The 22,019-nt window shown below is 40.9% G+C and overlaps 1 protein-coding gene across 1 annotated transcript in view; it reads right to left on the reverse strand.

Annotated features, from left to right (window-relative positions):
- Window positions 1–22,019, reverse strand: part of pth1r (parathyroid hormone 1 receptor) — an 82,209-nt gene that overhangs the window by 25,879 nt on the left and 34,311 nt on the right. Inside the window, exon 2 of the mRNA XM_052023219.1 lies at window positions 10,261–10,366. Coding sequence (XP_051879179.1) covers window positions 10,261–10,366 — 106 coding nt within the window. The remainder of the gene's footprint in view (window positions 1–10,260; window positions 10,367–22,019) is intronic.

Below are 22,019 nucleotides of genomic sequence, written 5' to 3' on the forward strand. Positions count from 1 at the left end.
TATGAGAATGGCAGACTCTTCCACAGAAGGGGCAGGAATTGTCTGATGAGGTGGTTCAGTGGGTGTTTATGAGGTGGTGTACTCCATCCAGTGCACACTCAGGGTATCTGTGTGGTCCTAATACATGGCCTCAAGGTTCTCAGTACCATCCCAAATGCTATCTCCACTTTGAGTGGTCCAACACCAAAGTACTCCAGGAGTCAGTGGGGATGTTGCACCCTTTGAAGATTTGAGCACATTCTTGGAATTTCTTCCCAGTCTGCCTGGTATTATTCTCCCTGACTGAACTAGGAACAGAATGTCTGTTTCAAGAGTTTGGTGTTGGGCACACAAACGATGTGGCTTGTCCAATGGAACAGACGGAGAGTACCTTGGGCCTTAATGCTGTTTATGTAGGCTGGGAGAAGACGTTGACATTGGCTTCCTTACCCTACCAATGTATGTTGAGGAGGTAGTATTATACATACATAGCAAGCTTGGCATTATCAACCCAGGACAAATTTTTGGACAACTGTTTCTACTTTCTTTTGTACTCATTAAAAGAACAAAAGTCATCAAAAATCACCATCCTGGGTTAGGTTTATCATAAGTTAGATATAAAGTTAAATTCACTTGCACTGTCCTGTCAAGTAGTGAGAAACAAAGGACTGCAGATGCTGAAATCTAGATGAAAAAACACCATGATGCTGGAGGAACACAGCAGGCCAGGCAGCATCTGTGGAGAAAAACAGACAGTCAATGTTTTGGGTCAGGACCCTTTCTGAAACATTGACCGTCTGCTTTTCTCCACAGATGCTGCCTGGCCTGCTGAGTTCCTCCAGCATCTTGTGTATTCTCTCAGTACTATGCTGAAGAGACTGACTATATTTTGTGGTCAAGTCTTGGAGTGAAACTGGTCATGAATTTTTGACTTAAAAGGGAAAGTGCTGCCACCTAATCCAAGAAGATTTTGAGTGGAGTTCAGGGTAGAACTATAAAACTAGACCAAAAAGCCTGATTGGCATTCATTTGAACTATATTTGATTTGTTCTCAGGATACTACCCAACTCTATTTGAATTGAGTGGTTTGCTTGGATATTTCAGAGAACATCACTGAGAGCATGGATGGAACAAGAAAAGATAGCTGATTTCCCTTGCCAGGTACTAGCCTTTTACTTTCAGATTTATTAATTGATTTTAATCACCCTAAATGGGATTTGAACTCATGTTGCTTGGGTATTAAGGAAAGCCCAAAGTGTGCCTTCTGTAATTTCTCAAGCAAGATCAAGGTAAATGCATCTACCCAATGGCAAGAAGGGGACTATGTAGAATTCAGATCTGTTAAGAATTCATACTTTTATATTTCTAAAATTCTGCTGTTAGAACTTGTTATGGATCAGCATGGCCAAGTTTATCCTTGGGATGACATGATATGTATACATTTTCATGACTTCGGATCCAGCTGGATGCTCCTCAGACCTGGATGCAAGTGAACTGCTCAAATGCCAGCTCACTGCAGACTAGGATTCCTCACTCACTTGGCCGGGGAATAATGGCTCATGTCTGTAGACTGAGGTTGAATGTCACTCCTGGCAAGTCAAAGCCTTGTGTTTACTCTGCCAGATGTTTGTGGGCCACTGGCCTGACAATCAAGCCTTCATTAGGAACACAGGAATCTAAGGTAAACAACACCAAACATCTTTCACCGTCATGCTGATTGATAACTGGAACCTTGTGACAGCTACTGGGCAAAGCAATTTATCTCAATCAGAAGGCCCAGCTGGATCAAGAAGAGATTCCCCTAAGGTTCGTTAATGCCACACATGCATTGATGTATCACTTACCAGCCTCGGACTCAATACTTGCTCCTTCCCATCTCCCACCTGGTTCTATCTGCCCATCAACCCCTCCCCTCATTTGCTTCCACCCATCATCTCACCCCTCGCTCTCATTTCTATATACTGGCCATCTTCCTTCTACATTCTCAGTCCTGATGCAGGGTTTCAACTTGAGACATCAACCATCCCTTTGTTGCTTGACCCACTGAGTTCTTCCAACAGTGTATTTCTTGCTCCAGATTCCAGAATCTGCAGTGTCTTATATCTCCAACTCAGAAATTGTCCAGTGTTTTGTTTATACCAAACTGCAATATTGTTATCTGTTTTTTTTCTGCCTTTTCCAGGAGATTGCAGTATCTGCATCAAGGTACACAAGATATCTCTTCCCTGACATTAAGACAGTACCTCAGGAAAGAGGATGCTTTGATTTGTCTCTGAGAGGCTGCTGTGTAATCTGCAATCTTTACCACAGGTAGTGCAGTGGGTGCTCAATAAGGTGGGTGGGTTGTTTAGGAGGTTCTACACCCTGCTGTTTTTGCCTGACCTCCAAGTTCTCCCATTGAAGAAATTCATGCTGTTCAATGCCTTCCCAGATGTTTCTTCCCCATTTTGAGCAGGGATTCCCATAAGTCAGCCAGGATGTCAAGATTTTTAAAGGCAACTTTGAGAACATTCCTGAAGCTGTTCTCTTGGAAATCACTCGACATGACAGAACTTGCTCAGAGTGGAGGGCCTGGTTCAGGGATCTGACGTTGGGTGCACAAACGATGTAACCTGCTATTGGAGCTGTCTGGGTGTAAATGCAACTTAGATGGTGGGAATGTTGGCTGGGAGAGGAGGCGGATGTTGATTTCCTTATTCTGCCAATGGACTTGGAGAATTTTGCAGAGGCAGTTTAGTCATACCTCTCCAGTGCTTTGAGCTGCATTCTCTTGAGATACCACATCTCTGAAGCATGCAGGAAGTTGGGGATTACTGCATGAACTTAATGCTGGGTTTGTTGCATTGTCCCTCACTAAAAGCTGTGCTGGCACACTGGAGGCAACAGTGAAATGGAAAGCTGCCTGCCCCCCAGCCAGAGAAACATCCTCTCTGCATCTAGTCCGATAAGTCTCATCGGAATTTTGTACTTTCCCTCTCCTAAATTCTAGTGAATACAGGCCTGGTTGATCCAGTTTTTCCTCATATGATAGACCCACCATCCCAGGAAAAAAATCATGTTAGTGTTCATTTCCGGGAGAAATCATAACCATCACAAAATTGGTGCAGACACTTCCAGTATATTTTCCCAGCGTTAGGTGTGTACCTAATGATCTCAGTCATCGTGCAATGCATGCTTCAATTCCTCAAGGTATAGATGGAGTTCTCATCTCTGGAAAACCACCATTGTTAAAATTAAAAAAAGAAAGATAAAACATTTAAAGGGTCTCTCTGCTTAATATTGGAGCATTTTACAAGGTACTCAAGCTCACTGGAGACCATTCATACACACCTTAAAGTACTCATTTTATGCTCAGACTGTTACATGATATTTGGGAAATGTCACTCCTCTGCAGGCAACTAGACCTGGGTAATATTCAAGCAGTGATAAGTGGTAAATAACTTCCATGCCACAAATGTGCCAAAAACCATCATGGGTCTAACCATCTACACTTGATATTCAATGATATTACCATCACCAAATAACTCACTATCCTGAGGCAGTAATCATTGACCAAGAACTCATCTGGATCAGCCAGATACAGTATGTGGAATACCAGGCCAGAGGGTGGGCATCCTGCAGCAAGTGACTCAACTTCTGACATCCCCAAACCTTTTCACTATCTACAAGGCACAAATCAAGAGAATAACAGAATACTCTCCACTGATATGCGTGAGTACAGCTCCAATCATACTCAAGATACTTGACACTATCCAGACAGGCATCCTAACCACCACCCTAAATATTCATTCACTTCCCCACCAGTGCACAATAGCAGCAGTGTGTACCAACTACAAAATGCATTGCAGCTTCTCTGACTGCACCTCTCAAGCTAGTGACCTTTTTCCAATAAGGACGAGGACAGCAAGGGCATAAGAACACACCACCAGCAGATTCCTTTCCAGTCACAGACAATCCTGACTTAGTAATAGATCCTGTGCCTAAATCCTGGATCCTAAATCCCTATCCAACAGCACCTTAGGAGAACCTTCAACAGAAAGCCACTCACCACCACCTTATGGATACCTCAGAATGGGCGATAAACACTGGCCTTGTCACCAATGCCCATATCCCTAAACATTTAAATTTTTAAAATTAATTCACATTATGTTTAGCTCAATGATCATCCTGCAATTGGCACAAGTAAAGGGCTCAGTGTGGCAGAGGGCTTGTGGGGCTAAGAGACAGGAAGGAGGCAGAGAGATGAGCATTGTGAAGATCCCCATCACTGCTGCCTCCCTTTTCCCCCAAAGCAGTCTGTGTGCTGCTGATTTCTGGCCCCCAATGGAATTGCGGCTTTAGCAGCTAACAATCTCTTCTCAGTGTTGAGTAGCAAAGTGGTAGAAGCTGCATTATAGTCACACCACTCCTGTTGGGACCCATGGACAAACCCACCCAAATGCTCTTGCACATGTTCAATGAATTTTGCAATCTTTCTGCAGAGACAATTTGGCTTTTGTGCAACAATTTGGCACTTGTGTTACTGAATATAACACATGTGCACATTTATATAACACCTCCTGTATTACTGGGTGTAACATATCTGTACACTTATATAATTAGACTGCATTATTGGATACAAGATTCCTGTATATAATTACACAATACATCATGTAACACGGGGTAACACATCTATACACATTAGATAATTACAAACCTCATGTCAGTGGATATAATATTTTATATGTTACATTATTATGCATTTACCTCAAAAAGCAATGGTGTTATGTAAATTAAATTTAAATTTTATTTACAGTGTGGTAACAGGCCCTTCCGGCCCAGTGAGTCCACACTGCCCATTCATAAAACACCCCCTGTATTACTGGGTGTAACACATCTGTACACTTATATAATTAGACTGCATTATTGGATATAATAATACGTGTTATGTGATAGAAAATTAACATTTTTCAGAGTAAAACATAATAAAGATGTTTCCAGGTTGTTTTGCATCAGATCGGAAATTCAACCAGGCATTTCCAGGCTTAAATCCTGCCTGTACATTTGATGTGATTTTCATGTCAGACCCAATGTAATGTTCACTGAGGAAATTAGGCCACATTGTTCTGGGATTGGGATCAATGGTCACTCCTCAGAGTAATTAATGAAGTATCTCCTAATTAGGTAGCACCAAAAGCCAAGATGCTACTGAGATTGCAACCACTGGCTGATGACCAAAGCAGTCATTGACACACCATGCAATGACGATAAAACATGCTGTTATAGTGCACTACAATTGGGTGTAACACTCCAGTATATATTCAGTTTTAAAAGGATTGAAAAATGACTGAAGCACAGGAGTTTAAGAGATCTATGCATGAAACATCACCGTGGAGAGGAATGATGACGAACCAGCAACGAATAAATAAGATAAATACATTACGAGACTTTCCACCAGCCTCATCCCTACTAGCAGCATCAGTCTGCTGCCCATTTAAAATTTCTTGCAAATATCAATCTCCACATTCTCCTGGCTTGAAAAATAATCTTAAATTACCAAGATTTTGGTAAACAAGAAAGTTATTTTTGGCTGCCCTTCTTCAGTGGCCCAAGTTTCTACGATCCCACACTGTTGGTTGGGCCCTGCATGCATGCATGTTTGGATTTTGCAAAGCAGTGCTGTGTTAAAATAGTGACACACTGTCATGCAGAGAAAGGAAAAAAAAGGATATTGTGGTATTTGGGAATGAAATATTCTTAAAGGCTAATTTTAGGATTTGGAGAGAGCAAGCAGTGGTGGCCTAGTATACAGAGCATGCTTCTGTGTAGCAGGGAAACTTGAAACAAGGCTGGGTATGTTTGCAGTAAAATTCAGTACACAACTCCTAACCAGACTGCTAAAAACAGCCATCCCACAATCCCCTTGGGCAGCAGCCCATGCGTTCCAGCTATCACAGAAGTGCACTTTTTTCTATCTATCTTGCATGTAGCAGGTCCAGGAGATTTATTGCACTGAGTTTTCTGAACATTGTGTGCTCTTCCAGGTGTGAGATAGCAATTCTAGGGATTAGAATGGTTTTCTGTCTCTCATTAACCCTTCATCCCACACTCACTGCACAAATGATTGATTGATTGGCTCAAGCACACTGATCTAATGTGAAAATTCCCCCACATGCAGGAACCCAACGCATAAGTTTGGATATGCAATTTAGAGACACTCCCTTAACTGCCAATCTCTTACAACATTGGAATTAAGTAACTGGTTCAATCTAGATTGTACATGCCAAAAGACTGCAAGGTAGAGCTACTTGTGTCCTATTGTTCTATATTATTGAACATTGATCCTTTTCAATTAACTTTGGATGGTAAAGAATCCAAAACCAAGTTAAAATTAGAATTTTATTCCAGATAAATGCTAGTACATTGGTGACCTCCTATTTCCGGTCAAGGCTAAAATGCAGAAACACTAGGCCCTCTCTTTAATTGGAAAGTCAGCAACAAAATATACTTCAATGAGACACAGGTGCTATGATCACTAAAAGAGCTGATCAGACCATGTATCCCATCGTGGTTTGTGAGGGTACAAGTCCTCAAATGGCTGCCACGTGTTGTTATTACAACTTCAAAAAGTACTTCATTGGCTCTAAGGAATATTGCAGCTTCTTGAGGTTACAAAGATGTGACAGAAAAGCCAGCCTTTTCCTTTCCATGTATTTAAAAATTGTATGTAATTACATATCAAAGGACTGCATACAGCACAAAAACTTTTTGTAGTTCTATATTTATAAATGTTTTATTCTTAACCATTTCTATTGATAATTTGTCTTTATTGAAAAAAATTGTTTTAAAACATAATTTTTAGAGTCGCAGTCCCACTTCTGTGCCCACCAGGGATGGCTGAGGTAGTGTATGCTGCCAAGTAAGCCTTTTCTTCATCACTTGATGCCATGACTCAGGGTGTCAGGCAGTAGGGCAAGGGCATCCTGCCAATCGTGGTTTCCCCAGCTGCCCATACCCTCCTTCCCACCCTCCAGCACAAGCTCTGAGATGGTTTGCTAAGCTGGCAAAAAGGAAAGATCACTCAGTGCCTCTTATAAAAATAAATAATAATAAACTGTGGAATGTTTCACAGCAAGTCTTTACATCTCACTGAGAGGTTGAGCTCCTTCAGCAAGCAAACAACCTGGAGCCAATTTTATTATTTAATTATTTGAGTTCAATAGGCTGCCCTTGTCTCCCTCTGTCTCAGCTCAGTTGATCCTTCCAAGCCTCTCCATTGATGCCAAATTTGCCTGATCTTAAACTGAGCTGATTCCTCCAAGTTCTTGCCCCTCCATTTCCAACTCAATCTGACTGCACGGGCCTTGATCTTCATCTCACTTTTCTTCATCTTTGACTCTGGATGTTAAGTCTTCCAGAAGTGGGCAGAAACCCAGCCAAATTATCTCTAGTCAGTCACAGCTGGCAACGAAATGTCTATTGTTATTTAAATAACTGAATGGTGCATCCATTACCCAAGTAGGTGAAAATGTTTCACTGTGTTGTTACATGTTTACCCTGCCAGCTATCGCTCACACATCTATCACCATAGGTTTCACCATTCTTGTCGTTTTTTTGTGTGCTTCATAATTTCACAGGCCCTGGCACAACATTCATATTACATTCCACACTTTGACAGAATATGCATGCTTTTTAAATTTCTGGTAACTTTGCACACATATCGAACACTTTTCAAACCATACACAGTTCACACATCTTGTTATTTAGCACAACTTTTGCACAATCCCTGTCACCATTCTACAGCTCCTGTCACCATTGATTCACATTTTACAGCTCCGCTCATTGTGGACACACTTTTCACAGTTCTTGTCTTTGTGCAAGCATGGCTCACAGTTTCTGTCACCAAACACTTCTGTAACAGTTCCTAGAACTGCACACAAATACTTAACACCTCCTTTCACTGTGCAGAGGTTTCACAATTCCCATGATCAGACACACATATAACTTCACAGTTCCTCTTACCATGGACACATTTAAGTGTTTCTGTTATCACAGAGACATTTCACATTTTCTACAAACATGCAAAAGAATTTCACCATTCTTATCATCATACACGCACACTTCACTGTTCCTGTCACTGTACATATTTGTCTCACTTTCCTGTTCCACAGCTCTTGTCACTGTGCATATTTTTCAAACAGCATTAGTCTGAGTCCTCAGTTTCACCGTTTCATATTATATTAAGTCTAGATTGTCACTTTCACTATTTAAAATCCAGCAATATTGCTTTGCATTTCTATTTAAATCTGTCCACATCCCTCTGATGAACATTACTGCTTTTAAACCTGCTGCAGCTCCCACTGTTTTTTTTATCCTGTTTACCTTAAGAAGCATTTTATCTGCCCAGATCATTGAAAAGCAAAAGACTGCAGATGTGGAAAATCAGAAAGAAACACAGAAAATGCTGGAAATACTCAGCAAGTCAGGCAGCATCTGTGGAGACAGAGACATGGGTAGCATTTGAGGTAAGTGACCTTTCATTAGAACTAGGAAAAGATAGAAACATACAAGTTTTAAGCTTCAGGGAAGGGTGAGAGGTAGAGAGCATAAGAAGAATGCCTGTAATAGAGTGGAGAGCAAGAGAGATTGCATGACATAAGTGGTGGGTGCCAGCTGAGAGAAAGTGCTAAAGATTTATTAATCACAGTTGATCTCTCTGAAGGAGATGTAAATACAGAGATGGATGAAAACAGGAAAGAAACGACCCTCAAACTGTGAGATATAAAACTCTACAGCTGTTGGAAATGTAAAATAAAACAAAGAGGAGATACAAGAGGCTGCAAATGCTGGGATCTAGAGCAAAAAGCAAACCACTGAAGGGACTCGGTGGGTCAAGCAGCACCTGTATGGGTGGAGGGGCGGGTGGGTGGGGGAAAGAGAGGAATTGTCAACATTTTGGGTTGAAACCCTGCATCAGGACTGAGGGTGGAGAGGGAAGATAGCCAGTAAAAAGAGAAGAGGGTGAGTGGTGAGAGGGGGCAGGAAATAAAACAGAGATGGCTGGAAATACTCAGTAGGTCAGGCAGCATCTGCGAAGAGAGTAAATGATGGTTGATGACCTTTCACTAAAACTGGAAAGCTGGTTATCTGAATGTGCTGAACTCAATTTTGTCCTGAGGGTTATAACCTACCTGGTCAGAAATGTGACTGGCTTTTTAAACTCCTCCCTTCCTACCACCCTGGGACCTAAGCACTCCTTTCAGATGGAGCAACAATTTACCTGTACTTCAGCCAGTTGAGTGTACTGCATTCAATGCTCACCGTGCCATCTTCTCTACATTGGAGAAACCAAATAGCCTGGGTAACCATGGTGCAGAACACTTCCATTCAAAGTACAAGGAGTGTGATGGAGCCTTAATTCTCCATCCCACTCTAATCTCTTTGCCTTTGGCCCCAAAACCCAACATAAGTTTGGGGAACAGCATCTCATCTTCAAACTAGTTATGATGAAAGGCATCAGCCTGTAAAATCAGCACCATGTTTTTCCTCCTCACACGTTGTCTGAATTACATTCCCTGCATTCTCTTTGTTCAGATTTCCAACAGTTGCAGTGTTTTATATCTTAAAGTCCAGAAATACTCTTTTTTCTCCTCTCCTTTACCCTCATTCATCTCTTCCTATTAATATCTTCTCCAGAAAGACTAATTGTGATTAACAGTCCTTCATCACCCTCTGTCAGACACCACTAATAATATAGATGTTGTTCAGTGTTTTTTGGTCTCCACTCACAGACACTCCTCCCCTTTCTCTGCCACTTAAAATGTATTTGATTTCAAAATTTGCCGAGTTCTACTGAAAAGTCATGGACCTGAAATGTTAACTCTGCTTCTCCCTCTGCAGATGCTGCCAGACCTGCTGAATATTTCCAGCATTCTCTGCTTTTTTTGCAGTGATCATTGATATTTCATGAAGTCACAGTATTTATCCTAATGATGCATCAGCACCGTTTTCATCTCTCCCTTTCCCCACACCAGAAACTCTGCACACCTCCAATTCTGCCCTTGTGTATTCTCTACTTCTGTTTCCCTGTCATTAACAGCCATGTGCTCAGCTGTACTTTGGGATTGCATCCCTCCACTCCGTTCTTCTAAATTTCCTTAAAAGCTTTTAGATCAAACCCTCCCTGAATATCTCTTTTGTTTTGGCTTGTTAGACCGTGAAGCAGCTTGGCATATTTAATGATGTTGTGTAACATTTTGTAACATAAATACAGGATATAGTTGGAAATATTGGAGGACTCACCAGTAGCTTTACTTATCCTGGACTTCAACTTCTGTTCACACTTGTGTTTAGCATGAAGCAGCAGGTAAATCTGTTCATCTCTAGTAATGACATCATCTGCATCAACCTGAATTTGGCAGAAGATACGCAGAGGTTAGTCAGCAAAATGGGTGACAGTGAGGAGGAGGAGAAACTGTAGTTCAGATTCACCAATTTGATAAAATCACCAGGTATGGAAAGAAAATGTCTTCACACAGAGTTACTGCAGCTTGGAATGCTTTTCCTGAAAGGACACTGAATCTGTTATGAGGAAATTGGCTAAATATTTGAGGCAGCGTAGCGTACACTTCTATTGACGGTCAGTGAGCAAAAGGATCGCTCTGGCAAATGGCAGTAAAGAAACCTTGAGCTGTGGAATGATACCAAACAGATATAAAAAGACTCAAAGAGGCTATAAAGTTTCCATCCTAATTTTCTCACCTCACCTGATGACGTTGTGGATGATATTTGAATATGATGATGGTCAGTGGTTGGGGATGAGGGGTGGGATCCAAAGGTATTGTGTTCCTTTATCTCACCAATATCTCTAAAAGCTCACAGGCAATTCAACCACAGGTAGTGTTATATCTGAGCCCACATGTCCAGCAGGGGTCACTGGACAACCATCAAATCCACTTCTGTTCTGAGAGGGAGTTTCCATAGCTCCCCATCATTCCTTCAGAACATTATTAATTGCTGCATAACTAACCCCTGAGGAGCTGTTGTTTCCACACACCCCTTCCATCCACTCCCCCTGATGAGCCATAGTAAAATTAGAAGGCAGGGGGTGGAGGGGGGCAACATTATAAAGTGAAGAGACTTTATTCAATGTTTATCTTAGATTTCAGACATGATTCAGCTAAATCATAACAATGATCCCTCCAAAACCAAGATATCCCTCCTAAAATGCCCAAAATAACTCTCAGTACAGCAGATATAATCTGAACCAGGCTCAGGATAGCTTCTATCCCTTTGCTATTCCAGACCTTCAGAAATAATTTCATGGAAATCAAAAAACTGTAGGTGGTGGAAGTCTGAAATAAAAACAAAATGCTGAAAATGCTCAGCAGGTTGGGCACCATCTGTGGAAAGATATGTTGCATAAAACATATAGAAAGTATAAATCTAGGTAATAATTTTGTTAATTTCTGAGAAGGGATGTGGACCCAGTACCAAACTGATATAAATTATGAATGATATCAGACAATTCATAAGAATATGGGGTCTTCGTGGATGAATTAATTGAATTGGGACAAAGGGCATTCCTCATTTGTAATTACATAGTAATCCTTTACGCTAACATTTTTTTTCAACTGCTGATAATGAAATTCTTTCCTTTCAGTGGCACTCTGAGCTAATGTTGCAGCCCTCTCTGATAGTGAGATGGCCAAATATATCTCTGATGGCAAGATGCTCCAAGGACATTTAGACTTTTACTTGGAGCTTAGATACTCCTCATAATGAGATGCTCTTCTGATGGTTGGATTCTTTCTTGATGTATAGACTCCCTTGCAAATAAATAGTCATGGAAACTGTTCATACAGTCCCTTGACCCAACATCACCACTTACTAAGATCAAGGCTGATCCTTGTGTCTCATCCACTTTTCTGCCGTATCCCTAGATCTCCTTACTTTTTAAAAAGCTATCAACCTCAGCCTTGAAAATATTCATTGACTGAGCATCCATAGGCATCTGACATAGGAAATTCTAGAAATTTACAACAGCATAAAGAATGTTCTCTTCATCTCAGTCCAAAATGGCTGACACTTCAAAATGGCAGAACACCTGCACTCTATCCATAACTGCGATCGGCATCTTCCCGTTGCCAGTCACTTCAACTCCCCCTCCCACACTATCACTGATGAGGGTCCTCGGCCTCCTCCACTGCCAGGAGAATTCCAAGTGCACACTGGACGAACAGCACCCCATTTGGAAACTTGCAGCCTAATGGCATGAACATTGAATTCTTCCACTAAAGTAAACCCCCCCCACCCCTCTTCTTCCCTTTCCTAGCCTCCTCTTTTCCCCATCCCTGAAGGATCTGCTCTCCCCTCCTCCCCCACACCTGCCTATTACTATCTCTTACCTGCATCTACTCATCACCACCCTGTGCCCACCCCGCCTCCACTCTTTTGTCCACCTATCACTGCTCTGCTTTTCCCTCCTATAGATTGGGCTTCCCCCTTTCCTATCTTCAGTCCCGAAGAAGGGTCCTGACCCTAAACATCGATTGCCTGCTTTTCTCCATGGATGCTGCCTGGCCTGCTGAGTTCCTCCAGTATCATTGTGTTTTTCATCTTCAACACTTCATCCTTGTTCTGATTCTCCAGACAAAAGAAACAAGTTCCCAGCATCCATTCTGCCATTCCCTTTCAGATCCTTGGTGACAGGAGGCAGAGGATAGTGGAGGAAGGATGCTTTTCTGATTGGAAGTCAGTGACTAGTGGTGTATCACATGCATCAGTGCTGGGACTCATGTTGTTTTTGATATATATCAACAACTTGAATGTGAACATAGGAGGTATGATAAGTAAGTTTGCAGATGATATGAAAGGTGGTGGTGTTATGGATAGACAGGAAGTCTGTCTAAGTCTACAGAAGGATATAGATCAGATGGAAAGTTGGGCAGAATGTTGGCAGATGAAATTTAATTCCAATAAGTGTGAGGTGATGCATTTTAGCAAGTCAAATAGGGGTAGGACATGTACAGTAGATGGTAGGGCACTAGTGAATGTTGATGTACAGAGGGAATTTGGGTTTAAGTCCATAGATTCCTGAAAGTGGCAACACGGGCAGATACCATGGTGAAGATACATGGCATGCTTGTCTTCACAGGTTGGGGCATAAAATATAAAAGTTGGGATGTTATGTTGCAACAATACAAAACACCGGTTGGACTGAAGTTGGGAGAGCAGTTCTTGTTACCACTCTTTAGGAAGGATGTGATTACATGGAGAGAGTACCGAGGAGGTTCACCAGGATGTTGCCTGGATTGGCTAGGACTTTCATTATGGGGAGAGATTGGACAGGCTGGGCTGTTTTCCCTTGAGCGAAGGAGGCTGAGGGGTGACCTGACAGAGGTGTATAAAATTATCAGAGACACAGATAGTCAGAATCCTTTTCCCATGTTAGGGGTGTCAAAAACAAAAGGACATAGGTTTAAGGTGAGAGGAAGAGGATTTGAGGTGAAGTTTTTTTTCCACTTCACAGAGAGTTGCTGATGTCTGGAACTCGCTACCAAGTTGACAGAGTCTGATACAATCACTACATTTAAGAGATATTTAGACAAGCATTTAAATAACCAATGCATAATCAAGTATGGACTTAGTGTAGCAAAATGGGATTGGTGTAGATGAGTAAAAAGCATGCACGTGATATGCCAAAGGGCCCATTTCTGTGCTGTACCACTCTTTGACTCTCTAATTTTGTATGTCTCAATGAGATCACCATTCATTCCTCTAAACATCCAAAGACATACAGATTAGGAGCTGTGGGCATGCTATGTTGGGGGTGGAAGAGTGGCAACACTTGCGGGCTGCCCCCAGCACATTCTCAGTGATGCAAAAAGATGCATTTCACTCTGTGTTTCAATGCACATGTGACTAATAAATATCTTATCTTAATATCTTAAACCATGGGCAAATATAGCCTAAGCTTCCTCAAGGACCACACACAAGACTCATCCAAGAAACACTTATACTCAACCAAGGGATCTGTCCTGATGCAGGGTCTCAACTCAAAACATCAACCATCCCTTTGCCTCCACAGGTGCTGCTTGACCCACTGAGTTCCTCCAGCTTTTTTTTTGCAAGGAATCAGTTCTGTATTGAGCCTAAGACCTGTATATTGTTCCCAAGATATGGAGACCAAAATTTCAGGTAATGGTCCAACTGTGGTCTCACCAAAGTCCTGTCTAATCTCAGAAATACTTCCTTACTTTTGTACTCCAAACTCTTTGCAAAAAAAGGCCAGCACACCATCTTGGCTATTTGTGGTACCTGTACACTTACTCCATCATCTTAATACCTACTAAACTAAACAAACTCACAGGTTTCACATTATGCTCTATCTGCCACCATCTTGCCAACCCTGTTTATCTATCCATGCCCTTTTGCAGACTGCATTCATACAACTCACCTTCCCATCCAGCTTTGTATCTTTTAACAGTCTTAGGTACCTTACATTCTGCCTTTTTGGCCAAGTTTTTATATAAAGGTTGTGAATTGCTGAGAGTCCAATAAAATATCATGGCACCTCATTAGTAACAATATGAGGATCTCATCTGTTAAGTTAATCACTAGATTTCATTCCTTAATGGTGAGACTCACTTTTTAATAGGGGTCTGTTCATGAAAAGATACTTTATCATTTAACGATCAATATTGATATGCTACCCTAACCCTATGGGCCTTCATCCTACGTAACATTTATCAACCACATTTTCAACATCATACGTATTCTATCAACTTGTTCCCTATCATTGAACGTTATAGCTACGTCCTTGAAAGATTCTTTAATTTGTCAAATATAAACTTCCCTTCATTAAACCATGCAGACTCAGTCTTACTATAATGATTAATCTGTGCCCTGTTACCCTATACTTAATGATTGATTCAAACACATTTACAGCAACAGAAACTGGGCTATCAGGTCAATAGTTCACTATTTTGAATCTCTCTCCCCATCTTTAATTGGTAGTGTTATATTTCCTATTTTACATCTGTGGCTATTCCAGAATCAAAGGAGCTTTGACAGATGAAAAACACTATGATCTAGATTCCAGCATCTGCAGTCCTTTGTTTCTCGAGTTTTGACAGATCATCACGAATCCACTTGCTGACTCTGCAGTCATCTTTTCTAGAACCCTGATGTGGAGTCTATCAGGGCCAAAGGATGTGATGAGTTTTAGGTTTTTCATTTCTCCATAGCTTTTTCATTAATGATATTAACAGATTAATCCATCTCTTGATGGTGTTACTCTCAGTGCAACCCTGTTTTGATAATGAGACTTGCTTCTGATGCTTCGATCTTCTGATGATGTGACTCCTTCTGCATAGGAAACATCTCTCCTAATGAGGACTCTTTAAGAAGAAAGTGAGGGCCTTCCTGAGGGGAAAACACTTGCACAATGGGGAGATTCTTCCTTTGAATTATAGTTTTGTCCTGTCCCGCAAAATTTGATGAAAATTTTTCACTTGTGGAAAATTCTACAAATTTGCTTTAATTTTAATAAACAATCTGGTTGAAGGTTCATAAAATGACAAGACATGCAACTATATATAATCCAAATATCACAAAAGAATGCCTTTAACAAACTTACAGCAGGAGGTTAGTGGATGGTCACTCTTGTTGTTTCAAGGGTTCCAGTAGCTTGCTGAAGAGATCAATTGTTATCATGTGCTTCAAGACACGGGGTCCTTAATCACACTAACAAAATACTTTGAAATAAAGGTCCCCCTTTGCCCATAATTAACAGGGTAAAGGAGGCCTTCATTTCAAAGTATTTTGTTGGTGAAAATCATTAGATCTCATTTGAAAGATTGGGCAGGGCAATAATAAGGCAAAAGGTGAAAATTCAGACTACAGCATAATTTAGATTTAGACACAGAACTTGTGCAAATAAAAGCCTCTTTAAAACTTATGCCTATAAATAATAACTCTGCATGGACTCAGGTCACTCCCACAGCAGCTTAAAGCCAATGAAATATTTTTAAAAGCATTTATGTATATGAAAATACCTCCTGGAACATCTCACAATGCTTCCCATACAAATAATTACATTGACAGAAAGTGATTATTTAGGTAAACATAATGGCCATTTTGCAATATCCCAAACAGTGTTCTACCAGCATTGACTCTAATCAAGAGCAGATAGGGGATTTTAGTTGAAGCATTCTGCATCATGAGAGGCTTAAACAAAATGAACAAAAAGGACCTTGTTCCATTGGCAGATGTGAACATGGATGCAACATAATTAATGGAAGGATTACAGTGAATTGAAGAAAACATTTTTCATCTAAATAATAGTGGATATCTGGACTTTACAGCTTGAAAGGTCAGGTGAAGGCAGAAACTCTCATCACTTTAAATCTTTAGTTAGATACTTGTTAAAGAGCTGTAATCTACTAAGCTATGGACCAAGATCTGGGGAGTGGAAGTAACTTAATTCACTTAAATTTTTGGCCTTCAGTGCCATAGGTTTCCATGATTTTACAATTAAACAGGGAAGTAGTAAAGATCACTTTCTAAAAGTCGCCCCTTTCCTTTCTAAATTGACGTGCTAACTGTGGCCCAGTTCACCCTGTCACTTTATAAATAACGGCTAATATAACAGCCTCTTGCCCCCATTGATCAAACTGGCAGTCTTCAACTATTACAACTGTTGCAAGAACTTAAGAGGCTTACAGTGATAAAGGTCAACTTGAATTTGTATGGTACTTAACTGTCATAAGGTGTGTATGGTGCTATATTAGTGACAATGAAGTGACTTTTAGAAAGTGACCCTGCCTCTTCAGAATCAGGTTTATTATCACTGACATTTGTGAAATGTGTTGTTTTTCAGCAGCAGTACATAGACATAAAAATTACTATAAGTTACAAAAATAAATATAGCGCAAAAGAGGAATAACAAGGTAGTGTTCATGGACCATTCAGAAATCTGATGGTGGAGGGGAAGAAGCTGTTTCTGAAACATTGTGTGGGTCTTCAGGCTCCTGTACCTCCTCCCCAATGGTAGTAACAAGAAGAGGACATGTCCTGGGTGGTGAGGGACCTTGATGATGGATGCTGCCTTCTTGAGGCATCACCTCTTGAAGATGTCCTCAATGGCAGAGAGGGTTGTTCGCGTGATGGAGCTGGCTGAGTCTACAACCCTCTGCAGCCTCTTTTGATCCTGCACATTGGAGCCTCCATACCAGGTGGTGATGCAACCAGTCAGAATGCTCTCCACCGTACATCTGTAGAAATTTGCAAGAGTCTTTGGTAATGTACCAAATCTCCTCAAACTCCTCATGAAGAAGAGCCTTCTTTGTGATTGCATCAATGTGTTGGGTCCAAGACAAATCCTCTGACATATTGACGACCAGGAACTTGAAGCTGCTCATCCTTCTTACTACTTACTAAATCTAACATACTTCTTGATCTATTGAGTATATGTATCTCATTTTATTTATATTTAGAAGCTTTACCTGCCATTCTCCCAGCAACCTATTTCTCCCATTGATTGCAAAGGAATTGTATTTAGCCTGGTGCCAGTTCAATGGACCAATTTTCCAGCCTGAGAGGTGGGAGTTCTACCACAAGTCCATCTGGCTAAAGCAGAGTGCTGGCCATGGGATTCTGCAATGGGGAAAGTTGCACCACGGCATCTACTCATGAATGTACCAGTTGTGAACATTTCCCTGGATCTGCAGAAAGTTGCCCCAGAATCAAAATTAACATGAATGGCTAGCTCACGGGATATGGTTGAGAAATACATTTTGGCCAGTATTTTGACCAAATCATTCTGCTTTTTTTAAACCCCAGTTCGAACTGTGGGATCTCTTATATCCACCCGAGAGGAGAAATGGCGCCTCTGTTTTAAATCTTGTTCAAAAATAAAAATACCTGCAATAGAACAACACTAATGTGTCAGCATCAAGAGCATATTCAAGTCCAAAAGTGGGACTTGAAATAACAGCCCCCGAATCAGAGGTTACTGAATGAGCCAAAGATAAGGCTTCCTCTTCCTTCCGAAATCCGAGCCATGTTATCAGAAACAAGAACCAAATTTCAAGCCAGAAACTTAGAACTTGAGTGTTTTCAAATTTAACATCAGATTCCACTGAAGTGAATCAGAGATCCGCTCCCCTTCAGCAAACTCATTCAACATGGAGACATTTGCTTAAGTGCTTTTCAATGAATTTCAACCCATAATTAATATTAATAACAGACAAAGAAAGAAGCAGGTTTCCATTAGAGTGTGTCATTCATGCCTATCCTGCTTGCTATTAACTTGTCTGCAAGCTAACTCCTGAGAGTACTCTGTCACTCATATTGTGTCTCTTCATTGCAAGTTTACTTTGAGCAGATACAGTATCTTGGGTTAACACATTCAAGGCTCACAAAATCTTCTGACAAGCAGTACTGATTGCTTTGCTATAAATCAGGTACTCTTCCCTTATTAGTTCTAAAGTTACATGCAATTATGTGGTATAGCAAAGAAACAGGCTATTTGGCCCATTTAGCAGTTGTTAACCAAACTATTTTGCTTTAGTTTATTATCCTGCAAAGCTTTTTTTAATTGTAAAAGTAGAGAATTAAACTGGGGATACTTGTTTTCCCAGGATTGGTGCAGAACAGATTAGATTCAAAGTAAAGCTTCCTCTGTGCTATCTTACCAAACATCCCTAAGTCACATACAGCACAACCAAATGATCATCTTTACAATTACCCTGAAGGTTATTGACAAGAAATTTTAACTCCCTCCCTCTTCACAGAAGCTGCCTGGCTTGCTGAGGATTCCAGCCCTTCCCCCGTGCACCAATTTCCACATCACCAAGTCCCTAATTGAGATGGGCAATTTCTGTCACGTAGAACAGCTCTGGAGCAGGTTTCAAATAGTAGTTTTCTAAATCTTTGAACCGGGTAGAAGATGTTCTGATTTCACATAGAACCCCACAAATGGGCAGAAGAGCCCATTGTTCCATGAGGCCGGGCTGGACACAAATCCTGATCTACATAGCTGAAAAATCTGCCCTGCTTTCCACATACTCCTGCTGTTACCTCGTTAGGGCATGCCAGTGAATGCCAGGGCCAGGATGAGGGAAAAAGCTACAAAGAACTCTTGAGCTGAAAAATATTTGACTGCCTTACAAAGGAGCCAGGGAGCAAAGAACTTTTCTATGGAAAGTCTGGATTCTTTTTTTAAAAACAGCAACAAGTTATTATAATGCACTGCTTGAAATGGAGATCACATTATCAAAAGAAGCTTTCAGAACAGAATTGATTACATACTTGAAAACTAAAAATGACCAAGGGCAATAATAAAACAGCAATGAATTGTGACTAATTGAATCACACTTTCAATGAGACAGCATAAACACACTTGCTTCTTTCAACACTGTAAAATTCTTTGAAAGTTAGCAGACATTTAATAAGATGAATTCGATCCAGGGCGCCAATCTTGTGTGGAGAAATTACTCAAAGAGGGAATTTTAGTTAATTCTACCAGACAGAAAACTGAACCAACGGCAATTAAAATCAAGCTATCATTTTTGTTTCTTTGATCCAGCACATGACAACTTGAATGCCAAATTAATGAGCCATTCCACTTCCTAGAACTTCTGTTCATGGCCCTAGGAGCTCTTCAGTAAAAGGTACAATAATCCAGTAATGAAGCCTGGCTCCTTCATGTTCCTGGTCTCCCCTTTGTGTTGTCTACTTTGGACTTTGCCTAGCCACCAATACTCCCACACCCCTACCCCTAGTTCCCTCACTACGTTTTGAGCCAGAGAAGCTATTCTTCCTTTTCTCAAGGACCAGAAGAAAAGGAATCTTAGAATTAAAGTTAACCCATTCAGTGTTGGAATCAGGAATTTTGGTCATTTGCACTGCCTCATTATAAATGATGAGTCAATTGAAATTATCAAAATTGAAATTGTTAAGTGTTTTGTAGGTAAGGAGAATAAGATGTACGTTACTTAGGTAATGTAATTACAAAAGAGATATATATTGTACTTATAACACAGGAAGTTGTCTTTTGGCCCATCAAGTCTATGCTAGCTCCTGGTGAGCAATTCCATCACTCCCAATCTTCCTCTCCTTATTTTCCTATAACCCTGTGACTTTTTCTCTCACACATGCCCATGATCTTCCCATTTTCTTTTTGCCATTGACCATGGCTAATTAAACTGCCAGCACTTAATTGGACTGGAGGAGGAATCCAGATTACCCAGAGGAAATTGAGCAAGTCACATTGTATGTCATTTGTTGTCACTGAACACACCCAGTGGCTTCTGTGCTGCTATGTTACATGCACACAAGTGCCAACAACAATTTCAGCCCACGATTCTGTACTCCAGCTGAAAATGGTCCTCTCAGCACAAAGATTGCAGCATAGCCCTAGGATAATTAATCTGGGTCTCTGGATTATACTGTAATATAACCACTTTACCACTGGACCCTTAACATACACAATGGGGACCCCCCTTCACCCCATGCCATTCCCACTAGGCAAAAATGTCAACAACACCAGTATGACTGGGAAAATATCATGCTAGGATTTGAACTCACATTCTGTTATTTTGATGTTCATTAAGGGCATCACTGGCAAACCCAACCTTTAGATGCTTTATAGAAGCAGTCCTCAGCCCCCTATTAGACTACTGTCCCCGTACATTAAAAAACAATCTGGCATTCCCATACACCTGATATTTTCACCCTTCTTGGTTAGTTGCTGCACTGCCTCCGACAGAGCACGTATACCAGTTGTGGAACTTATAGATATTTAAGCTGGAGATGAGATGCTGATCAAATAGACTCTTTGTCCTAGATGTAGTTGCATTTCTTGAGCATTACTAGACCTGAAATTATCCAGGCAAGGGGATGGTACTCCATCATATTCTGACTTATGCCTTGTACACAATGGAAAAATTTTGGAAAATCACCATCCTTCCATCTGGTCTTGAAACACAGCCTTTATGTGGCTGGTCCACTTCAATTTCTGTTCACTGGTGAATTCAAGATGATGGTGGAGAAAAAAAAAATGATAGTAGTGCCATCGTATGCCAAATATTAGTAATTACACACTCTTGTTGGAGGTGGCTGTAGTGTAGCGGTTAGCGTAATGCTATTACAGTGCCAGCGACCTGGGTTTGATTCTGGCCGCTCTGTAAGGAGTTTGTACGTTCTCCCCGTGTCTACGTGGGTTTCCTTCAGGTGCTCCGGTTTCCTCCCACATTCCAAAGACGTACGGGTTAGGAAGTTGTGGCATGCTATGTTGGCGCCAGAAGCATAGTGACACTTGCGGGCTGCCCCCAGAACACTCTACGCAAAAGATGTATTTAACTGTGTGTTTCGATGGACATGTGACTAATAAAGAAATCTTATCTTATCCTTGTCAGCCTAAGCCTGAATGCTATATGGGTCTTGCTGTATGCTGACAAATTGCATTAACAGATAAATTCTCTGAATTATTAGCCCAGCAACATAACCATTCCACTATCACACTAACCTCACTTGGTTTGGACAGAAAGCTTGCCAAGAAGTTGAGGCTTCAAAAAAAAGGATTTCCCAACAGCCTAAGCAAACGTTTCTTGGAAGCAGTGGTTCTCACCTCAACCAGTTGAGGAATCTGGTTTCTCAGTGCTGATGTCTTTTTCCTGTTGCTGCAGATAACATTGAGATGTAATGGAGATGGGACTTCTGTTACATGTCCTAACTGAAATGTCTGACATAATTATCTTTGTGGTGAAGTTCATGGAAGGGAAAAATTCATTCCAGACAATTCTATTAGTGTGTCAGGAATTAACCTCATTTTTTTTCCATTAATATATTCCAAAATAACTTCACTACAAAGATGCTTCAATCCAATGTTTCCCACTGCAACCTCAAAATTGCCTTCCTGTTTTCCTGAAGAAATTGAAACCCGTTCTTCCCTGCATTAACTCCAATAACCCCTTAAATATCAGAGAATCTGCAACAACTTGTTTACATCTCCTTCCTTCATTTATTTATCCAACCAATTATTGTCTAATGACCCA

This window comes from Pristis pectinata, chromosome 9, assembly GCF_009764475.1.
Source record: "Pristis pectinata isolate sPriPec2 chromosome 9, sPriPec2.1.pri, whole genome shotgun sequence".
Classification (NCBI taxonomy): domain Eukaryota; kingdom Metazoa; phylum Chordata; class Chondrichthyes; order Rhinopristiformes; family Pristidae; genus Pristis; species Pristis pectinata.